The following is a 20,292-nucleotide window of genomic DNA, read 5'->3' as shown; positions in this document are numbered from 1 at the left end:
TTCACCATAGCCTCTTTCTCTGGCTGACTATGACTAAAAACTCTAGACAAAGTATAAAAAGCAATTACCCAAAACCTCTGAAAAGTGAACAATGACAGACAGATTTTGGAGGCAAGTAAAACCTTGGAGGAGAAGTGATCTATATGGGGTGAGTTTTCCAATTTTATTCATATGTCTTGGGGCATTGCCTTGGGTAGGCCCAGCTTGCATAGCTGCAAGGCAGCAGTAGCTAAAACTTAGACTAGTTTCTGGACAACTTTACAAAGAAAAAGTCTAAAGAATGTGAGAGGAAATCCCTGATGGCTTGTTTTTCTCTTCTCTCTCAGCACTGCCTGGACAAGAATGGGCCCTGGACACAGAACTGTGTGGAAGAAGTGACTCTGAGAGAAACCTCTGTCTTTTTGGCCAGAGGAACCATAAGAAGCGAATCCTGCTGGATGGAGTGTGTGTGCAGAGTTGGGCATGGGGGTGGGGAATGCAGAGAGGAAAGAGCTAAAGAAAAAGGTCTCTTAATTCTGTGAATGAACTCACAAAAGTCCCACGCTCATTACTGAGTTTCATAAGCTTGGGAGAGACCCAAAGGAACCTCTCAAAAGCTTTGAAAATTGAAGAAATTAAAACCATAGCCCAAAAAGGGCAAGACAGAACTTGTGTGGCAATTCTAACTGGGCTGACTGCCTGCTAATACAAAACTCAACATTCTCCAGAGGACCCCATGTAACACTCAACCAGAATATGTCTAGGATATAATACAAAGTTATTCAACATACCAAGAACCAGAAAATGAGAGCAGTTCTCAAGGGAAAAGTCAACTTACAGATGCCAAATTTGAAACTATTCAAATATTGGGAATATCAGAAAAGGATTCTAAAGCAATTTCTATAATTATGCTCCATGAGGCAAAGGTAAACATACTGGAAATGAACAGAAGGAAAGTTCTCAGCAGAAAAACATAAATTAATTTTTTGAAATTTCAAAACAATAATACAATATCCAAAACAAAACAAAAAAAAATTCAATAATGGAATGGGAGATGACAAAGGAAAGAGCCAAAGAACATGAAGATTGGTCAACAGAAATTATCTAATATAAAACCAGAAAGAAAAAACATTGAAATAAATAATTAGAGCATCAGGGACTTGTGGAATAACAGTAAAATGTCTGAGATTCGTGTCACTAGAGTCTGGAGAAGAAGAGAAAGAAATGGAGCAGGAAAATTACTTGAATAAATAACTATCTGAAATTCCACATATTTGGGAAGAGACAAAAATTTATAGATTTAAGATCTCAATGAGCCATAAGCAGGATAAAACCACATTCAAATACAGCATAAACTGTTGAAAAATAATAAAGAAAAAATCTTGACAGTGATGACACATACATAGGAAAATAACAATCTGAATTAGTGTGGATTTCTCATCAGAAACCACGGAAGCCAGCAGACAGTGGAATATCTTTAAAGTATTGAAAGAAAAAAATCTCTATATCCAGTAAATTCTCTTTGGGGAATGAAGGCAAAAACTGATATTCTCAGATGAAGGAAAACTGAGAGAATATTTGGCAGCAGATGTGGCCTAAAGGGAGTATTAAAGGAGGTTCTGCAGCTCAAAAATAATGTTAATCAGAAGGAATCATGGAACTTCAAGAGGGCAGAGGAAGAGAAATAGTAAATATCCAGGTAAATATAAAAGACAAATTTTCACCTCTTAAGTGAACATGTATATTGTTAAAATGATAATACTGTCTGTTAGGATTCTTAATAGACAGCTATCACATGAAGACAGGAGGGCAAGGGGACCTATATGATTATAAGGCTTCTATATTTTATATGAAATGAAAAATAATATTAACCCAAAAAAACTGTGAAAGGTTGAGAATGTACACTGCTACCTCTAGAGGAACCACTAAAAACATATAATACAAAGAGATACAGCTGAAAAACCAACAGAAAAATTTCAACAGAGTATTTGAAAATATTTAAATAATTTATAAGAAGACAGGAAAAAAGAGACCGAGGAACCAAAAAATTAAAGGAAAAAGAGAAAACAACAAAAGAGTGAACCAAAATAGAATCATATCAACACCTACAATAAATGTAAATGCTCTTAACATGTTAGTTATTAGATCTAACAATTATAACCTATTAAAAAAAAAAGACCCAAATGTAAATTATCTGGCAGAAACCCACTTTCAATATAAAACACAGATTAAAAGATGAAAAAGAATTGCCATACATATAATAAAAGAAAGTTGGTTGGAGAGAATATGTTAATGTCACAGAAAGTACACCTCAGAGAAAGGAATAGTACCAGGGATAGGAAGGATAGAAAATAATAACAAGTATCAATTCATCAAAAAGATGTAAGAGTCCTAAATATGTATTCAGCTAACAACAGAACTTCAAAATGCATGAAGGAAAAACTGATAGAACTGAAAAGCAGAAATAAACAAATACATAATTATAGCTAAGACTTAAACTCCTCCTTAGAAATTAGCTGAATAGGGGCGCCTGGGTGGCTCAGTGGGTTAAGCCGCTGCCTTCAGCTCAGGTCATGATCTCAGAGTCCTGGGATCGAGCCCTGCATCGGGCTCTCTGCTCAGCAGGGAGCCTGCCTCCTCTCTCTCTGCCTGCCTCTCTGCCTGCTTGTGATCTCTCTGTCAAATAAATAAATAAAATCTTTTAAAAAAAAATTAGCTGAATAAATGGCCAAAAAGTCATACAGATTCCTGATTAATACTATCTACCTACCTGACCTAGCTGACATTAAGAGAATACTCTACCCAACAGAAAAAAAACACATTCTTCTCAAATGCACATGGAATATTCATCAAGATAGACCATATCCTGGGTCATAAAACCTTAAAAAATGAAGAAACAAAAACATACAAAATATCTTCTCTAACATTATGGAATTAACCTAGAAATCAATAATGGAAAGGTAACTGGAAAATCTCCAAATATTTGGGAAATGAACAATATACTTTGAAATACTCAACTGGTTAAAGAGGTACGTAGTCCCAAGAAATTAGAAAATATTTTGCACTTAATAAAAATGAAAAACAAAATAATCAAAATTTGTAGGACACAGCTAAAGTGAGGCATGGAGGAAAAAATATAGCATTAAATGCCTACATTCAGGGTACCTGGCTGGCTCAGTCAGTACAGCATAAGACTCTTGGATCTCAGGGTTGTGAGTTCAAGCCCCATGCTGGGTGTAGAGATTACTTTAAAAAAAAAAAAAAAAAAACTATATTAGAAAGAAACTAGAAAAAGAAGTGCAAAATAAGCCCCAAAGCAAGCTAAAGGAAGGAAATGATAAGGATAGAGCAGAAACAAATGAAATAGAGAATAGTAAAAAAAATGGAGAAAATCAACAAAACCAGAGACTGGTTCTTTAGAAAGATTTACAACATTGATAAATCTCTATCTAAACAGATAGAAACAAACGATCTTCATGAAAGGATTATCACTCGAGACACAACAAACGTTAAGGAAATGCTATAAACAACCCAATGCACATAAGCTTGACAATTTAGCAGAAATGGAACTGAAGGCCACAAATATTAGAATGGAAAAAATAAAAAAGAACAAAACCAAGTGCTGATGGAAACGTGGAACACAGAATTCTCATACACTGTTCCTAAGAATGCAAAATGGTACAAGCATTCTGGAAAACACCTGGGTAGTTTCTTATACAGTGAAATATACATGTATCATATTGCCTGGCAATCCTACCCCTTGATAATTATTGGAGAGAAATGAAAATTGATGTGCAAACAAAAGCCTGTACATGAGTGTGTACAGCAGTTCTGTTCACATTGCTCCCAATGACCGTTCACAGGTGAATGGAATACTCTCAAGCAATAATAAGGAACTACTGAAAAACGCAACAACATGGATGATCTCCAGAGAATTATGGTGCGTGAAAGGTTACATACAGTATGAGCCTAGTTATATGGCATTCCGGCCCAACTAGGCAGAGAGCAAAGGTGGGCGGTGGCAAAGGGCCAGGGGTTGGGGGGAGAGGCTGACTATTGAGGGGGAGTAGGAGGAAGGTTCTGAGATAATGGATCAGCTTCTGGGTTGGGATTGTGATGGTGCTGGTGCAGACAGGTGTTAAGAGTCACTCAAAGGACATTTCATAGTAACAATCACATTAATAACAGATCTTCATGAGTTCATTCTGATATAATAAAATAATTTAAAAAATAAACGGGGGAGAGTAGACAAATACTGCATGTAGGAAAATTCCCAATCATTTGTGGAGATACTCAGCCCTCAAGGAACCCTTCATGAGGGGTGGCCCATACTGAGTCCTTCCTAAGAGGACAGTCTGGAAAGGGAGAGAAAAGACTAACTTTACAGAAAGGAAACCTGACAACCACTACCTCAGCCAGGTGACCAAGGCCGACATCAACAGTGATGTCATTTTGACAGTATGTACCATTAATATGTGATAAGATGGTGTTTTATCTTTGAGGTCCAGCTCCCGGAACCCACAGCCCCAGTCTAATCTTGAGAAAGACACGTGACATAGCCTAGCTGAGGAACAAACGTTGCACAAAAGACCTGACTGGTACCCCATAAAACGGTCAAAGCCAGAAAAATAAGGGAAGTCTAAGAAACTATCACAGCCCAGAGGACACTAAGGACACCTGACAACGAAATGTAATGGGATGCCCTGGATGGCATCCTTGGACGGAAAGGGGACGTTAGGTAAAAACTCAAGAAATCTGAATAAATGTAGACTTAAGTCAGTAATGATGCACCAATGTCAGTTCACAACTATGACAGCTGTACCATGCAAATCACATAAAATGTTAATAAGAAGAGAAGAGGACTCAAGCACGCTTCTGTGCACAAGGTAATGCACTGGGCCACTGCTCTCTTGGGATCCCAGAAAATGTTCTGTGATGTTATTTTTCAAATAAAATATATTAGACAATATTGTGCTGGGTTTTTTTTTTTTCAAGCTCCAGTCTATAGGAGTTACCACTAACACATTATGAAAACCCAGTTTCCTGCTTAGACTTTTCTGGCTTAGAGACAACTTCTAATTCTACTTAGGCGGCTTTAAAAACATTCAATGCCAGGGGCGCCTGGGTGGCTCAGAGGGTTAAGGCCTCTGCCTTCTGCTCAAGTTGTGATCCTGGGGTCCTGGGATTGAGTCCTGCATCGTGCTCTCTCCTTGGTGGGGAGCCTGCTTCCTCCTCTCTCTCTCTGCCTGCCTCTTTGCCTACTTGTGATCTTTCTCTGTCGAGTAAATAAATAAAATCTTTAAAAAAAAAAAAAAGATTCAATGCCAATTTTTAAGGACTTAGCCCACTTAAAATAATTCACCATCCTGTTTTTGCCCCCAGAGAAGCAGATTTAAATTCATCAGTAGTGTTCCTAATAGCTCCCTAATAGCTAAGCAAATTAGCTGATGACTTTTGTTATAATCATCATCACCACCATGGTCACCTGGAGAAGTAGAGCAGCGTGCCAGGGAAAGGAAGAATGTATCTGCATCAGCCAGACCAGCTCATTCTCTGGCCAGCCATCCTAGTGGGAAGGTTCTGAAGTGGCTGGCTCTCCAGGCTGGCAGGAACAGAAACCCACTTTATGCTTCCCAGGCTACACCTGGGACCACAAAGATGCTCTCTGGACAGGCCTGTCCTGAGCACTGCTTCGTCACCCTCCAGCCTTCCTGATCAGGACAGACTATAGCAAGAGTCCCAGAACTGACCCTTGGAAGCCACATCACAGACACAGTGACCTGGGCAGTCCAGTCCAGGTCACTGAGAAACTTTCCAGGGCTGCTGCTTCCCACCATGGGAATGGAGGTTTGACCACTGCCCTCCATGGTCTTTGAAATACAAGGAGTCCCAGGGGAGTCAGCAGGTGCACAAACAGGCATCAGGAACCAGCCTACAACTTAGGACAATCCCTTTCCAAGTCGTCACCCTGTCGCTGAGGCCCTGGGGGTCTGTGTCCCATCCACAGCATTGGCTTACCACTGAAGCCAGGGTGGGGGCAGCCCAGTAAATGATGCCCAGGCCCCAGAGGGGTGGTCCTGCCATAAATAAGGCCAAGGGCACAGTCCCTTCCAGGGAGGCCGGACTACAGGGCACCTGGGTGGCTCAGTTGTTAAGCGTCTGACTCTTGATTTCGATTCAGGCCATAATCTTAAGGTTGTGAGATCAAGCTCTGCACTGGGCATGGAGCTTGCTTGAGACTCTCTCCCTCCGCCCTGTCCCCAAAAGCAAAACAAAACAAAACCAGAGAGCCTGGACCTGCCCACAACAGCTTTAGAAAGTGTGTCTGGATGAGACAATGGAAGGAACAAAGCCTGGGGGACAGTAAGATCCCTGTCCTGTTACCTGCAGCTCCCAGCCACAAAGAACTGGACACACTCCCTGGGCCAAGGAAAGCACGCTGCACCTCCCTGCTCAGGCCCATGGACTGCCAGGCACAGGCTCAGCCTAGGAGGGATCTGGGCCAGCCGGGCCCATCCCGGCACTAGCCCAGCCTGTGCCCACAGCACCCCTCCCCAGCCCCGAGCCAGGGAGGCAGGTTTGCCGGGGGTAACTCAAACTTCACAAAGAAACCATTTCTGGAATGGGGCTCCGTTTGGTGATTCGGAGTCAAAGGCGCACTTCATAGCTCCTTTCCAAACCCCATGCATTGTCAGGGCCCTTTCCTCTTTGAAGCCTCGGTGAGTGATTGAAGCGTCTACTTTCCGAGGGGCAGATAGCACTGGGCCGGTAATCTGACTCTAAGCCCAGGGATAAAGGTAGTTTGTTTCCTCTCAGCCCATCTGTCAACACCTCCTCAGTAATTAGCCCTAATTATTACCAAGGGCCAGCCTCCCATTCGGTTATTAAATCAGAAATAGTATCGTGGCCGGGCATCTGTCAACGCCCGACTGGCGACCTTGGATTCATTGAATCCTCTGTCAGTATCCCTGGCTTCAAAGATGCAGATCCCAGGGAGGGGTTCCGGGGATGGAGCACAGCCAGCCCTGCCAGGGAGGGAGGGCTTAGGTGAGGGAAGACAGTGCTCTGAGCAGCCCTGCGCCCCACAGGCCCCATCCCTGCACCTGCCTCCCCCCTGGGCAGCAAGTGCGCACCCCAACTGCGACCATCCCCACCTCTCCTGGTGACTGATGGAACTCTGTGTGACAGTGTGGGGTGGGTGTATGTGTAAAGAATGCCCTCCAGCAGCGCTTACCCTAGGGGACCAAAGGTCAGTCCCAGGCCTGCCTGCCTCCAGCACAGCCATGTCCCAGGAGCAGCAGGTGAAGGTGACCTGAGGCTCCACAGGGCCCTGTGCTGGCTGCTTCTTGAGAGTACAGGGAAAACCACCAAGCCCCGCTGCCAGGAGCCCCCTCTGAGCTTTGAATACAGACAGGGCATCTCTCCAGGGGCCAGAAAGACCGAGAAGCAGATCTGGGGGACAGCTGTTGAAACAACAGGCTTCTGTGGTGGAGTCAAGAGTGCTGCACCCCTGAAGGCCCTTGGGAGACTGACAGCCGCCTCCACCCTCAGCCTGAAGCTTCTCGTTCTGTCCAATAGCAGCGAGTCACTTGTCCCATAACTTGGAGTCCTGCTCCTGCAAAGCTCATACGTTCCTGGCTCCTCTGAGCGGGGAGGTGCCCCGTCCTGGCCCCAGGAGCTCCTTGCCTGCAGTAAACCCAGCAGTGCCCAGGTCTGCAGGCACCCCTTCTGGAAGGGCTCCATGGTGTTTGGCGAGGGCAATGGAGGCAAAGTTACAGTCAAAACCCCTGGGACGTGGCTCCTCTGTGGGCATCAAGGCCCATGTGGTACAATGGGTGCCCAGGCAGAGGGGAGCATAGCGCTCCCAGCCGCATGCCTGCTCTCCCCTGCCACATCACAGCCAAGACCCTGCTGGGTGCTCTGCCGGGGCTCCCACGCTGGCCGGGCAAGACTGCACCGGGGCGGCCGGAGTGAGCCTCATAGACAAAGGCACAATGATGTCGGACAAACTGACAGCTGCAGTGTGTGAGGTGTGGCCATGTGCTCTGCGGCCAGCATGGGCTTTGGAGCTGGGCCACTGAAGCCAGCAGTTGCAGACTTCTACTCAGGATGGCGGCGGGGGCGGGGGGGGGGGGGGAGCAGGCCAATCTTGCTAGACTAAAAGGAAATGCCAGGGAGAGGAGCTGCCGGGTAGCTGAGGCAGGCCGGCTGGGCAGGCAGCGCCACTCCATGAACAGGCACCTCAAGCTGCAGCTGAGGATGCCCATCACCCCCAAGGGCAGGTCCAGGGAGCCTGGAAAGATGGCAGGAAGGAAGTCCAGTTCGGGAGCACTTTCAGCTGGCCTGCCCCCACAAACTTCCAGGCAGGGGTGGGAAGCCAGCCAGACCAGCAGCATTTTTGTCCCCGGTGAACACACGGAAAAGCTCACCGTTTTACAGGAAGTGTGACCATTCCCACACACCAGTGACAGCCTCTGGGGCCTGCTTCCGCCATGAGATCTGGTCCACGGCAGCCAGCTGCCCAGTGCTGATGACAGCCCTTCGACAACTCTCACCCTGGGCATGGAATGGGCCAATCCCCAGGGGATAGTGCCCAGGCAGCTCCTGGGAACCTGATCCCACTGGGAGAGAGGGTCTGTAACCATGGTGGTGGGGATACACTTTCCGACAGGTATCCACGTGTTTGCTCCTGCAACAGAGGCTACCTGCCTACTGCCTCCTAGCACATGCAAGGCAGAAATTCTCTCCATTACCCAGGCAGCAAAGGGAGCCTTGCTAAAGTTCAGCAACTTGTGAGGGATAAAGGGGGACAGGGGGCATGGGATGTGATGATAGGGGCCAGGAAGCCATGGTGGAACTCAGGAAGCGGGAACCTGAGTGGGGTAGGAACACAGGGGCAGAGCTGTACTGGCTCTGGGGTTACCCTCCTGCCCATCCCCATCCATGGCTCCCATCTGCACCCTGATTTTCAGGGAGAGGAACATAGGGGTCTTGGTGGTGGGAAGGTTGCCATGTCCTAAGAGGACAGTGCACTGGATGGGTTACCTGGTCACCCCATGCTTCCTGAATTCCCCTACCCTGTAGGCCCTCACAGGCCTCCCATCTCTCTACCTGTGGCCTTCAGAAAACCTTGGTTTTGGTGCAAAAGCGTCAAGGTGAACAACTCTCTGCACTCAGGACCCCATGGGGCATGAGAAGCGGCACTCCCAGTGCCAGGTGTCCCTGCACCGACCACACAGCACCTGCACGTATGGCCGAGTGTGGGCTCACTGTCAGCCCAAGCCCTGTGCTACTTAGGCACACAGGTGGAGGAGAGCCCGGAATGCTCCTCTCCACTGTTGGCGCCCCCTCCCGGCAAGTGGATGAGCACCCAGCACCCACAGGCCCCAGCCCTGGCTGTGCCCCTCCTGAGGCCAAGAGAGAAGGAATGGGCTGCCAAGGGCACCCCGCAGACCAGGGACTTCTTCCGGGCTCACCATCAACACCCTTGTAACAGAGATCACGTTGTCCATTTACAAATGAGGACACCACAGCCTGAAGAGAAAGTGAGCTCAGGACGCCTGCTGTCTGGCACGGCAGAGTTGGCCAGCTGACCCACCAACAGGGTGCCCCCAGGATAGGGACTGACCAACGCTGGAGCCAAGCGGACACACCACGGTCCACTGTACCATCCTCTCCATGTCTGTTTTTGACATGTGTTTTTATAACTAGCCAAAACAACTGAAAAAAAAGTGTCAGTGAGGGGGAGGGAGAGTTGGGAATATTTCTCTATCAAATAATGAACACTCACTATAAAGCGAGATAATTGGTGGAGGACCAGACCAGAGAGCCAGGCATGTATGAGAAAGATGGCACCATGGGCAGACTGGGCCTGCTTGGCATCCTTAACCTGGGGTGGGAAGGTCTGCGCCCTGTGGGAAAAGGGTCCTCTACTCTTTAGCGTAGGATAGGTCACGCTGTGGAAAACACGAGCCCCTAAACTCAACAGCTCCATACCTCAGAGATTCCCACTCCTGTTATAAGTCTGGCACAGGTGGGTAGGGGGCCCTGCCTGTCACTCAGCGATGCTCCAAGGGTGCTCACCATAGCACTGTTGGAAATTGCAAAAATGAAAAACAAGAACTCCATCATGGGTATTATAAGGGGCAAATTGTGTCCATCCCCCTCCCCCCCAATTCACATGTTGAAGTTCTAGCCCCTACCCTTTCAGAATGTGACTCTATTTGGAGAGAGGGCCTCTATAAAAAGGGCATTAAGGTTAAATGAGGTCATGTGGGTGGCCCCTAATCCAACAGAACTAGTCCTTATAAGAGGAATTAGAACCAACAGGCACAGAGACGCACCATGTGAGGACACAGGGAGGAGATGGCCATCACAAGCCAAGCAGACCACAGGAGAAACAAGCCTGCTAGCACCTTGATCTTGGGCTTCTAGCCTCCAGAACAGGGAGGAATACATTCTATCGTTTAAGCCCCACAGCCTTTGTAAACTTGCAGGCATCCTTCCACGGGTACTGATGAAGGCCTGCCCCCACTTTGGCATAGCTGCCCTGTTGAGTGTCAGGTTCACCTTCTCCATGCTGATGGCCTCACCCCACAGGAGGATTAGCCACTCATCTCTCAGAACTCAGGTGTGGTTTGGCAGCTTCCTTTGGCTACCATCATGGAAAAGGAGTGACAAGTATCACTTGTGGTTCACTGTGGTCTTTCCCCTGCCTCTGTGGTTGTGGAGAAGTGCGTCCAGTGAACTCCTGTTGGCATGGTTCCTCTGCCATGGGCGGAGGCCATACCCGTTGGTCTGTGACAGATGAGTAGTGAGACATGGGAGGTTGTGACTGCAGCACAGTCTGGCTCATCCCAACTGATGGGACTGGACAACAGCTCTATTTACCTCAGTCCGTGCTATACGACCTTTGGGCTGTTTCCAGTCTTGCTGTTACTGCAGTGAGTGCCTGCTAGGCACCTGACAGGGCTCAGGCCTTACCCATTTGCTCTTCCCACTGCCTTATGAGGTCAGGCGACACCAAGGATCATGAGCTTGCAAGTGGAGGCAAGGTGTGACTGAACTCAAGTCCATGCTCTGAAGCCCCACACTGAGGAAGAACAGTGGCCATCTGCACGTAAGCAAGTGGTCAGGGTCTGTGTGCTTAGAAATGTTATGGGGGGGGTGCCTGGGTGGTTCAGTGGGTTAAAGTCTCTGCCTTCGGCTCGGGTCATGATCCCAGGGTCCTGGGATTGAGCCCCACATCAGGCTCTCTGCTCAGCAGAGAGCCTGCTTCCCCCTCTCTCTCTGCCTGCCTCTCTGCCTACTTGTGATCTCCGTCTGTCAAATAAATAAATAAAATCTTTAAAAAAAAAAAAGAAAGAAAAAAGAAATGTTATGGGGGTGATTTGTAGTATTGGATAGTCCCACCAATAGCAAAAAAAAGCCTCTTTCTCCATACCTTCAGCAATTCTGGATATTTAGAACTTTGAAAGTTCTGGAATCACAGGCAGAAAAAAAAAAAATCACCCATATTTCCCTGTAGTACTTCCATGATTTTTTTAAAATATTGACATCTTTAATCCATCTGGAGTGGAGCCTGGCGCAGAGTGAGGTGGGTATCCAGTTTTACTATTTTCCAGATGGCTAACCAGTTGTTCCAACTCCTTTTACTAAATAATCCATTTCACCCCCATTAATTTGAAACCATACCTTTAGCATGAACCAAATTCCTTCATTTATTTGGCTTTATTTCAAAGTTCTCTATTCTCCTCTGTTCATCCATCCACACCAATTCCAAGTACATTCATTGTTGCAGCTTTATGAAGAGTGTGGTCCCTCAGAGGACTGTATCCATGATACTTCTGGTGTTCAACTTTTCCTCGGAGACATGCACTTTAAAAACTCTTCTATTGTGCCCACTGTGTCCTAGCTTTAGGAAATAAAATCTCCATGTTATTTCCAAGGCCAAGTACGGGACAGGCACAATGATCTGGTAGACAGACCCTAGCACATCGGCCGGACCCTGAGCATAGCCAGCAAACCTTGCCAGACTGTCCTGGTCCCAGAAGCAGCCTCCTCTAGCCTCACACCTATGTGTGAAGAGCCGGGAGTGGTGAATGCCCTGAGGATTCTCCTCCCATCATGCATGGCAGGGCCTCCTTCTGGTTCTCTGTGTTCCTTCTTCCCGCTCAGAGCGGGAAAGCAGCTAGGTCACTGCATCTACCCAAAGACAGGGCACAGCATCAGCTGCCAATAAAACGTCACCCTGCAACACCGTATGCACTGCCTAGCTGCAAGGCCAGGCCAGAGCCCTCCCCTCCTCTCCTGATGCCACCCTCAAGGGCACCCAGGAACTGGCAACCTTGCCTTTGCCGCTAAGGCCCCACCCTCATTTCTTGTCCTTTGTGATGAGAGCCCAACCACAATCAGACCCATTTTCCAAATTAAAATATAGGTCGTCTGACCCCTCCACAGGTCCTCTCGGGCCTGTCTCTGGAGAGGTGGCCCTCAGGAGAGGGATGCCAGACTACAAACCAAGCTGGCAGGAGCTGTCTGGGGCCCAAAGGAGATGGCCCAGGGGTCAGAAGGGAAGATGGTGATCTTGAGCTTAAAAGGATTCACTTCAGATTCACTACATGTGGATGAGAAAGGTGCCCTATGCAGAGGCCAGCACTAGAGGGGAGGTCAACTAAGGCACTGGGCCATCGGCCCAGAGAGTAACCCCAGGTTCTACGGTCAGAGACATCTTAAAGATATGATATGGCCAAGAATATCAGACCCACTGGCAGGCCACGGTCTGCCCTGCCATGGGAAACAGTCTGAGCTGGGTCTGGAAAAGGAGGAGGGTCCAGACCTGAGCAATAGCAGTGGCAGGGGAGGCAGCAGTGCGTCTGGGGCCGGGTAACAATGTGCAGAGATTTCCTACACTTGATCAGAATCAAGGCTGCAGTGATTTCTTCATTTCGATTGCTTGTTTGCTTTTAGGGTTCTATCAGCTTCCCACTTATTTCTAAGACTTGCACCTGTTTTACTTACAGGGCATCAGGGCCATAAAACAGCTCATACATAAAACCATCTGAAGCCAGAGACTTTAAAAGTGACAATTACTAAATACAATAATCCCAGCAGTGTCTATTTCACTTAAAAATTTTTACCAGATATTTGTTTATTTGCTTCCTAATTTTTCTCTAAAATAACTAGTTTTAGGGGCGCCTGGGTGGCTCAGTGGGTTAAAGCCTCTGCTTTCGGCTCGGGTCATGATCCCAGGGTCCTGGGATTGAGCCCCACATCGGGCTCTCTGCTCAGCAGGGAGCCTGCTCCCCCCACTCTCTCTCTGCCTGCCTCTCTGCCTACTTGTGATCTCCGTCTGTCAAATAAATAAATAAAATCTTTTTAAAAATAAATAAATAAATAAAAAGAATAACTAGTTTTAGCAGCAGTTCACATTTCCACTTACTTTTTCTTCCTACTTTCCAGGAAAGCACTGTTTCCATAACTGTAAAACTGGAGGGATATGACGTTCTTGTCTAATTATCCCTCTGGGTAGGGGCACTGTACCTATCCTGTGTTAAACTTGGCTGAAAGGAGCTTCTGAACTCAGTTCTCATTATTAGAAAATCCATCCTTGTACAGAACAGGTCTTCCTTAATCCCAATCCAAACCTCTGGCCCCTGGGTCTAAAGCTCTGGTTTGCAGCCTGCTGCTGGATTTACTTCCAGCTCTAGGAAGTCAGTTCTCAAAACCACACTCTACCTGCCAAGCCTCCCGCTCCCACCTATTCAGCCTAACTCCTGCCTTCAACCAGACCCTTCAATTCTCAAAGCCCCCACCAGAAACCACGCCTCCAACACTGACCTTGAGTGCTCGAGGCTAGGGCCTACCCTGTTCCCAACAGAAAAGGCAATAGTGCTCCTGCTAACAAAATAAGGGCTCTGCCCGCCGGCACCCACCACGCCACAAGTGGAGCCATGGATTCAACATATGTTTAATGAGCACCGAACTGTGTATCAGGAACACAAAGCTGACTGAGATGGAGCTCCTGCCCTAGAGGCTCACAGTCTACCCAGAGATCCAAGTCATTTATAGTGTTATGGTTTAAGCGCAGAGTGAGCAATGTGCAAGAGTGGGCAGGGAGACAGGGACCGCTGAAGAGCAGAAAGTGGGAGGGCAACATAGGCAAAGGCACTGAGACAAGAAATTCATGCCAACTTCTGAAGAAAACCAGGTATCACTAGAATGTTGATAAACAAAAGGGGAAAATGAGAACTGAATTGAGACTGGCCAGGAGGTCTGTATCTTACCTTCCTAGCTGGCCAAGGCTGGTGGTAAGCCCAAGGGAAGCATCTTTCTCTGCCATCCAACTCATACTAAATGATCAAAGTGGCTGCTTCCTCCATGCAGCCATCCTTAAATTCCAGCCCAGAGGACAGAGGTCACAGGGAGCCAAGATGGGGAAGGGGGCCAAAATAGAGACATCACCCAGGGGCAGATACACAAGGAGCTGACAGGACAGACCTAGTCCAGTCCAGCCAACACTGAACAAAGGGGTCCAGGGCGTGGAACGGCTATAAAGACAGACAAAAATCTGATGAGACTGCTTTTGAAATTGTCCAACCAGTGGAAATGCAGCTGAGAACCTACTGGGAGGCAGATTCTAGGCCACTGGGCAAGTCATGAGGATGATGCGCACAGCAAAGAGCCCACTATTCTGTTATAACAGGAGGTGGGGTGGTGAGGGGGACAAGAGGGCTGTTTGTGCTCAGAGGAGAGGCCAAATGGGTGCACCTCCTACCCAGCAATAAAGCAAGGGGGTAGGGCAAATATCTGGGAAAGCCATCCTGTCCTGTTGTGGGGCTGTGGGCTATGTAGCTATGTAGGCCACTTGGTCACAAGGAGCACTGCTCTACCTGCCTGGGCTGTGTGCAGAACCCAGGGCTGTGGAGTGGGGAGTGGGAGAAACTGCTAAGTCTCCTGGGGTTTTTGAGGTGTCCGCCACCCACTGTGGGGTACCTAAGGATGCCTCCTGGTCTACCTCCGTCTCAGAAATCTCCTCCTCTGTCTTCTGGGGGTTCTGGACGCCCTGGTAGAACTGGATCTGGCTTCTGGGCAGGCAGGTTAGCAGATCCTGAAAGTACAGGAACAGGTGCAGGGGTCATCTCCCCTGGCTGGGACGGGGCTGGCCCCACAGGACCAGGATCAGTGTTGCATGCAGAGCTAGACAAGGTGGGGGACTCCACAGACCCAAGGCTGTTCTCCTTGGCCCACTGCTCTTCAGGGAAAGTATTTCTGCGTGTAGAGATGGAACTACAAACAGCAGGGGTGGCCACAGCAATGGGGACAGCGCCCATGTTGAGTACCAGGCCTCTGAGTACCTAGCTAAGCACTGCCTCACCATAGGCAGCTGTGGGGCCATTGTGGGCTGGCTTGAGGCAGCAGGTAGTGGGGCAAGGTGATACAGCAAGGTATTCAGTGAAGCTGTTCGGGTTTTGAAAAACTGCCTTGAGATCCTGGCAGAAAAGCTCATAAGCATCAGGAAGGAGCAGGTCCCCGTTGATGTAGGGGGCTGCCCATGCCTGGGGTCAGTCCATCAGGTGCCCTAGGATCTCCCAAGACACAGGAGAGGTTGTCCTGATAGTGCTCAAAGCAAAAGGACAGATCTGTCCAGAAGCCATGGGGAGCAATCAAAGGTGCATGGGTGTGAGATTGGCACACAGCAGAAGTCCACCCTGGGGGCCATGGGCCAGGCATGCGCAAAGCCGGGGGCCCCCCTTCTGTGGGTTTACCATCAGGAGCACTAATGGCCGTGCTCTTCTGCTCCGTGGTTGTGCAAGCACACACAGAGGGTCCCCACAGCAGAGCTGCTCAATCCAGGGATCCACTGGGTAGGGGACTGCTGCCCAGGGTGTGCAATGGCATAACTGGTTCCCACCCAGATGGGATTGTGAGGGCCCTGCCAACACACCAGCCAAGGGGCATGCTGGGAACAGAGGGGAGTTTCCACACCAACTATTAAGAAGAAGGAAGAAAGAAGAGATGGTGCAGTGGGGAGAGTGGTCATGACACAACGGGACAGAGATGGGCTGAAAGAAGAGTGGCAAACCCAAGCATCCCAGGTAACTGCTGAGGGTCAGAGGAGCTGACAGCTGTGGCCTCAGGAGTGTTGAGAAGAGCTGATGGGACTGTCAGACGCAGGCCACCATCCAAGGCAATCTGTCCAAAAACAAGGTGGGGAAGAGCGGGAACAAGGCCAAACCAGCTCCACTGTGCAGCAGGAGGAATCCCAGGCAAATCCCAGGAACCCAACTAGGAGCTCTGAGTGGAAGGAGAGCCCAGAAGGCAGGCCTGTGAGGTCTGAGAAGGTGGGCAAATGCCACCTGTGATGTTTCACGGGCAAGGTGAGATGGCAGATGCTGTCAATCACAGGAGAAGGAAAGGGGGCCAGATCAGAATCCCCAGGGTTTCCTTGGATGGCCTGGCTGGCTGTCAGGGAGTTTCAGGAAAATGACAGAAGCAACCTTTTACTGAGTGCTCTAACTGTGTCAAACACTAACCACCTGATGAGGCTGGGACTCTTATCATACCGAGGCAGAGTGGTGAATGAAGTCATTTGTCTGTGGCCACACACCAACCACCACTAAGTGATGGAGGCAGCTGAACCTGACTCTAAAGACCACAGCTTAACCACCACACGTCACCATGCTGGTTAGAACTACCCTTCAATCCACCGAGAAGGAGTCCCCTAGTCACCCCAAACACTGTGACTGATATGTAAGTGTCAAAAGATCCTTTAACATCAAAGCACTAGGAGCTTGAAAGGTGCTACCTTTATCCTCAACAGAGGCCTGGGGGCCAGCTATTCTCTGTGCCCTCCAACCTCCTCATCCGCGCTTTCCAGACTCACCTCACCACACAGACTATAACCCGTTGGCAAAGACACCCCACCTTGAACACCACCTCCCTGTGTCCCCATTCCTGTCAACAGCCCAGCATCCACACCCCCAAGTTTAATCCCACTTGCTACATCTTCTTTCACATCCCAAAGTCACTCCTGTAAAAGGCCTGGAGAGCCGTGGTCATCAACCCTAAGCAGCCCAAAGAGCCCCAATGTGGAAAAGGAGGCTGCAACCATCATCTTCCAATGCCAGGAGCCCTCTCCCAGGGCTCTCACGCTGCCCAGCTTATAGTGGCCACCTCTTCAGTCTCTCTGCAAAGGGAGGTCCACTCATAGCCACCACAGAACACATTCTGCAACCCCTGCACACAGACCCTAATGCTCCATCAACTCACAACGGGGCACCACGGCCTGCACACACCTTTGGGCATAGTTGCCCATGTGTTTATCTCTCCTGTCCCCATCAGAGTGAGATCCTCCAGGGAGATACAGCTCTGCTGGGCTTTCTGCTGAGCACCTCCCAAAGCAGCCTTCAGCACTCGAAGCTGCTAGGACCACCAGCACCCACCTTTGCCACCCAAGAATTCTGGAACCTCTCAGGTTCCAGTGGAGGTTCTTCCACCTGAAAACCCTTCCCATCCTAACACAGGAAAAGAATATGCTAGAGCCTGCCAGCAGCAGTGGCCTAAGGGGCAGCACACAAATGCAGTCCACTTGTGAACCCAGTTCAGCCCCTCATGGAGTTCTGAAAACCAGTGACTGCGAGCCATGCCCCTCTCCTGCCACCAATCTGAGGTTAAGTGACAGGCTGCATGCAAAAACCACATCCTATGCTCAGGACAGAGTGCACACGACCCAGGTCTCTGCCCTGGATTCCTCCCACTCCCAATCAGAACCCCAGCTGTTTCCTGCCTGCTCACCAGCATGCCCGTGTGCCCCCTGCAGCCTGAGGGAGAAGATAAGGCTCCCTTGCTCCAACCAGCCAGCCCTGGTTCAGACTTTGGGCCTGAAGCTTCCTTGGCTACCAGTCTGTTGATCTCTACCCCTTCTCTCCCCACCCTAACACTGAAGAATTTGGGCCCTTCTCCTGGACTGCACAGCGCTTTACTCAAGGAACACGTACGGGGACGCACGCGCATTTGCCTCCCCGCAAAGCCCCAAAGCACCGCGAACGCTAGAGCATTCTCAGCTCCGAGGTGACCAGGGGCCCCGGGGGTAGAATAACTTGCGTAAGGCCTCACAGCGAGTGGAGGGCAGACCACTGCACCACCCCTCCCGCAAACGTCATGCAGGAAACAGCCGGGATATGAGTTCACAAGTCCCACTGCAAGAAGAAGCCGACCTACCTGAGGCTGCGCGAAGCGTCTGAGAAGAGGGTCCACGGATCTGCGGCTGGAGACTGCGGACCGGTCCCCTCCCGGAGCGAGAGTCCAAGTGCCACCTAAAAAGTGCAGAACAATATCGGCCGCCGTGAGGCGAGGCGGGGCGCGGGAGCGACCTCTGAAGACCTCGGGAACCACCCGAACATGACTCCAGGATCTCGCCAGCCGGCGGCGCGGACCGAGAAACTGAGGCTCGCCGTTCGGAAGCGCAACTGGGACACAGTCCGGGGACTCCGAGCGCTTCTCTGCGGACAAGGGCTTAGGAAGGGATGGAGGGGCGGGGGCCCAGCCGGCCGCTCGGGTTCCCGCCGCCCCACTAACCCGCAGGGCCGAAGGTGGCTACACCCGTTCGGACTGGCGCACCATTCAGAGCCGGAACACGTCGCGCAGCCACGCCCCCTGCGTGCGCGCGGCCGCCCCATACGACCCACGCTCGCTTCCCAGGAGGGCCGCGCCTGCGCCCTGAGCCTTGGGGCGCAGGACTGCGCAGGCGCTCCCAGGCCTTGCCAGCGCGGCAGTGCGGCGCGGGGGGTTCATGGGAGCGCGTTCAACCTGGCGGCGCGAAGTCCGCGGAGAGGGTCGGGCCGCTTTCGCGCGTGTGGGGCGGCCAGGGCTGGCGGTGTCCCGGAGGGAGACGTGAAATGCTCTGGGGCTGAGGAACGGATAGCTGGAGGGAGGGGCCGGACACCCACCCGGCTCCCCCAGAGAAGTTTGAGCCGTTGCCACTGCCCTCCGTCAGCTGGGCACTGGGGCGCTACTGAAAGTCAGAAGAGATGCTGGGGACAGAGGGCATCAGGGAGGGTTTGGGCATAGAGGGGCAGCGGCGCTTGCATGTTAAGTGTCTCTCACCACCCAGTGCCTGGTTCTACATAACCTCCGGCCCAGGAGTAAAAGGGCAGGGCAGGGCTGGCAGCGAGGAATCTTCACCGGGATGCCTAGGGGCTGGCAAGCGGGGGCCTGTGGGTTTTCTAGTGGGTGGGTTTGTTCTACCTACCCCGGTCGCGGCTGGACCGAGAGAGGACAATGAAGGCAAGCTGCCAAGGCCAAGTTTGCTGCCCAGGAGTGGCAAGCCCAGTCAGCACCCAGAGACTTTGCAAAAGCGAGTGGAGCATGAGATTGGGTGCTTCTCGCGTGCACCGCTCCATGTCTCCTCTTCCTGTGCTTAAGGTGAAGAGGTGGGAGAGGGGGCCGGTCCCCCAGCCCAAAGACCAAATGCCCTGTGGGCCAAGGACCTGGATGCCGGCCAGATGTTATTAAAACCATCAGCGGAGTGGAATTCACTGGAAAAAGATGTTTCTCCAGGCGAGCACACACATAAGAGACCAGCTCCCTCTCTGCCCTGGTCTAGTGACTCCTTTCATGAAACCATCTCTGAAATGTTATCTGCATTTACACCCAAACTCTCTCTCTTTGATCTTTGAAACGCGAATCAAAGATCACATTGTACTTTTACTTGGGTCTGTGGGGCTTTCAGCCGCGTTGGCCAAAAATAATAAAAGTGGCACCCAGCCAGGAAACGCCTCCTTGAAGTGTGAATGAAACTTGTATTTTTCGGTTGTATCTTTCCTAATTGACCTGATAATTTAAACTTCCTGCCTCAAAGGAGAGGGGGAGTTCCCTACAATTTGGCTTACCTCAGGCACTAGGCAGCTCAGGCCAACTCAAGGCCGGTCAGCAGAGAGGAGGCAGCAGGCTCCTGTAAAAAAAAACTAATCCAACCCAGCCAAACTATCAGAAATCACTTTTTTTTTTTTTTAAGATTTTATTTGTTTATTTGACAGAGAGAAACACAGCGAGAGAGGAAACAAGCAAGGGGAGTGGGAGAGGGAGAAGCAGGCTTTGCTTTCCCACCAAGTAGGGAGCCCAATTCGGGGCTCCATCCCAGGACCCTGGGATCATGACCTGAGCTGAAGGCTAACGCTTAACAACTGAGCCACCAGGTGCCCCAGAAATCACTGTTTTTTATTCAGATTGCTTTCATTCAGGCCAGCTTCTATGTATAAATATTTTTTTAATTGCAGTAAAATATACATAACAAAATTTACCTTTTTTCTT

General features: G+C 49.8%; 1 protein-coding gene across 11 annotated transcripts in view; it reads right to left on the bottom strand.

Annotated features, from left to right (window-relative positions):
• The window catches only part of GNB1L (G protein subunit beta 1 like), a 59,179-nt gene extending 40,521 nt beyond the window's left edge, over window positions 1–18,658 (bottom strand). The window contains exons 1-5 of one of the 11 annotated variants that reach the window (XM_047697497.1): window positions 18,559–18,658; window positions 18,202–18,296; window positions 16,064–16,173; window positions 15,747–15,969; window positions 14,974–15,088 (exon numbers count right to left, since the gene is read on the bottom strand). In XM_047697497.1, the coding sequence (XP_047553453.1) occupies window positions 14,974–15,088; window positions 15,747–15,969; window positions 16,064–16,071 (346 nt within the window). In that variant the 5' untranslated portion in view covers window positions 16,072–16,173; window positions 18,202–18,296; window positions 18,559–18,658. Of the gene's footprint in view, window positions 1–14,973; window positions 15,089–15,746; window positions 15,970–16,063; window positions 16,174–18,201 lie in introns of those variants that run through there. The other 10 variants (XM_047697495.1, XM_047697499.1, XM_047697500.1 and 7 more) reach the window with 10 other exon arrangements.
• Between the last annotated feature and the right edge of the window lie 1,634 nt (window positions 18,659–20,292).

This window comes from Lutra lutra, chromosome 12 (assembly GCF_902655055.1).
Source record: "Lutra lutra chromosome 12, mLutLut1.2, whole genome shotgun sequence".
Lineage (NCBI taxonomy): Eukaryota > Metazoa > Chordata > Mammalia > Carnivora > Mustelidae > Lutra > Lutra lutra.
This window is presented reverse-complemented; position numbering and strand designations above follow the sequence as displayed.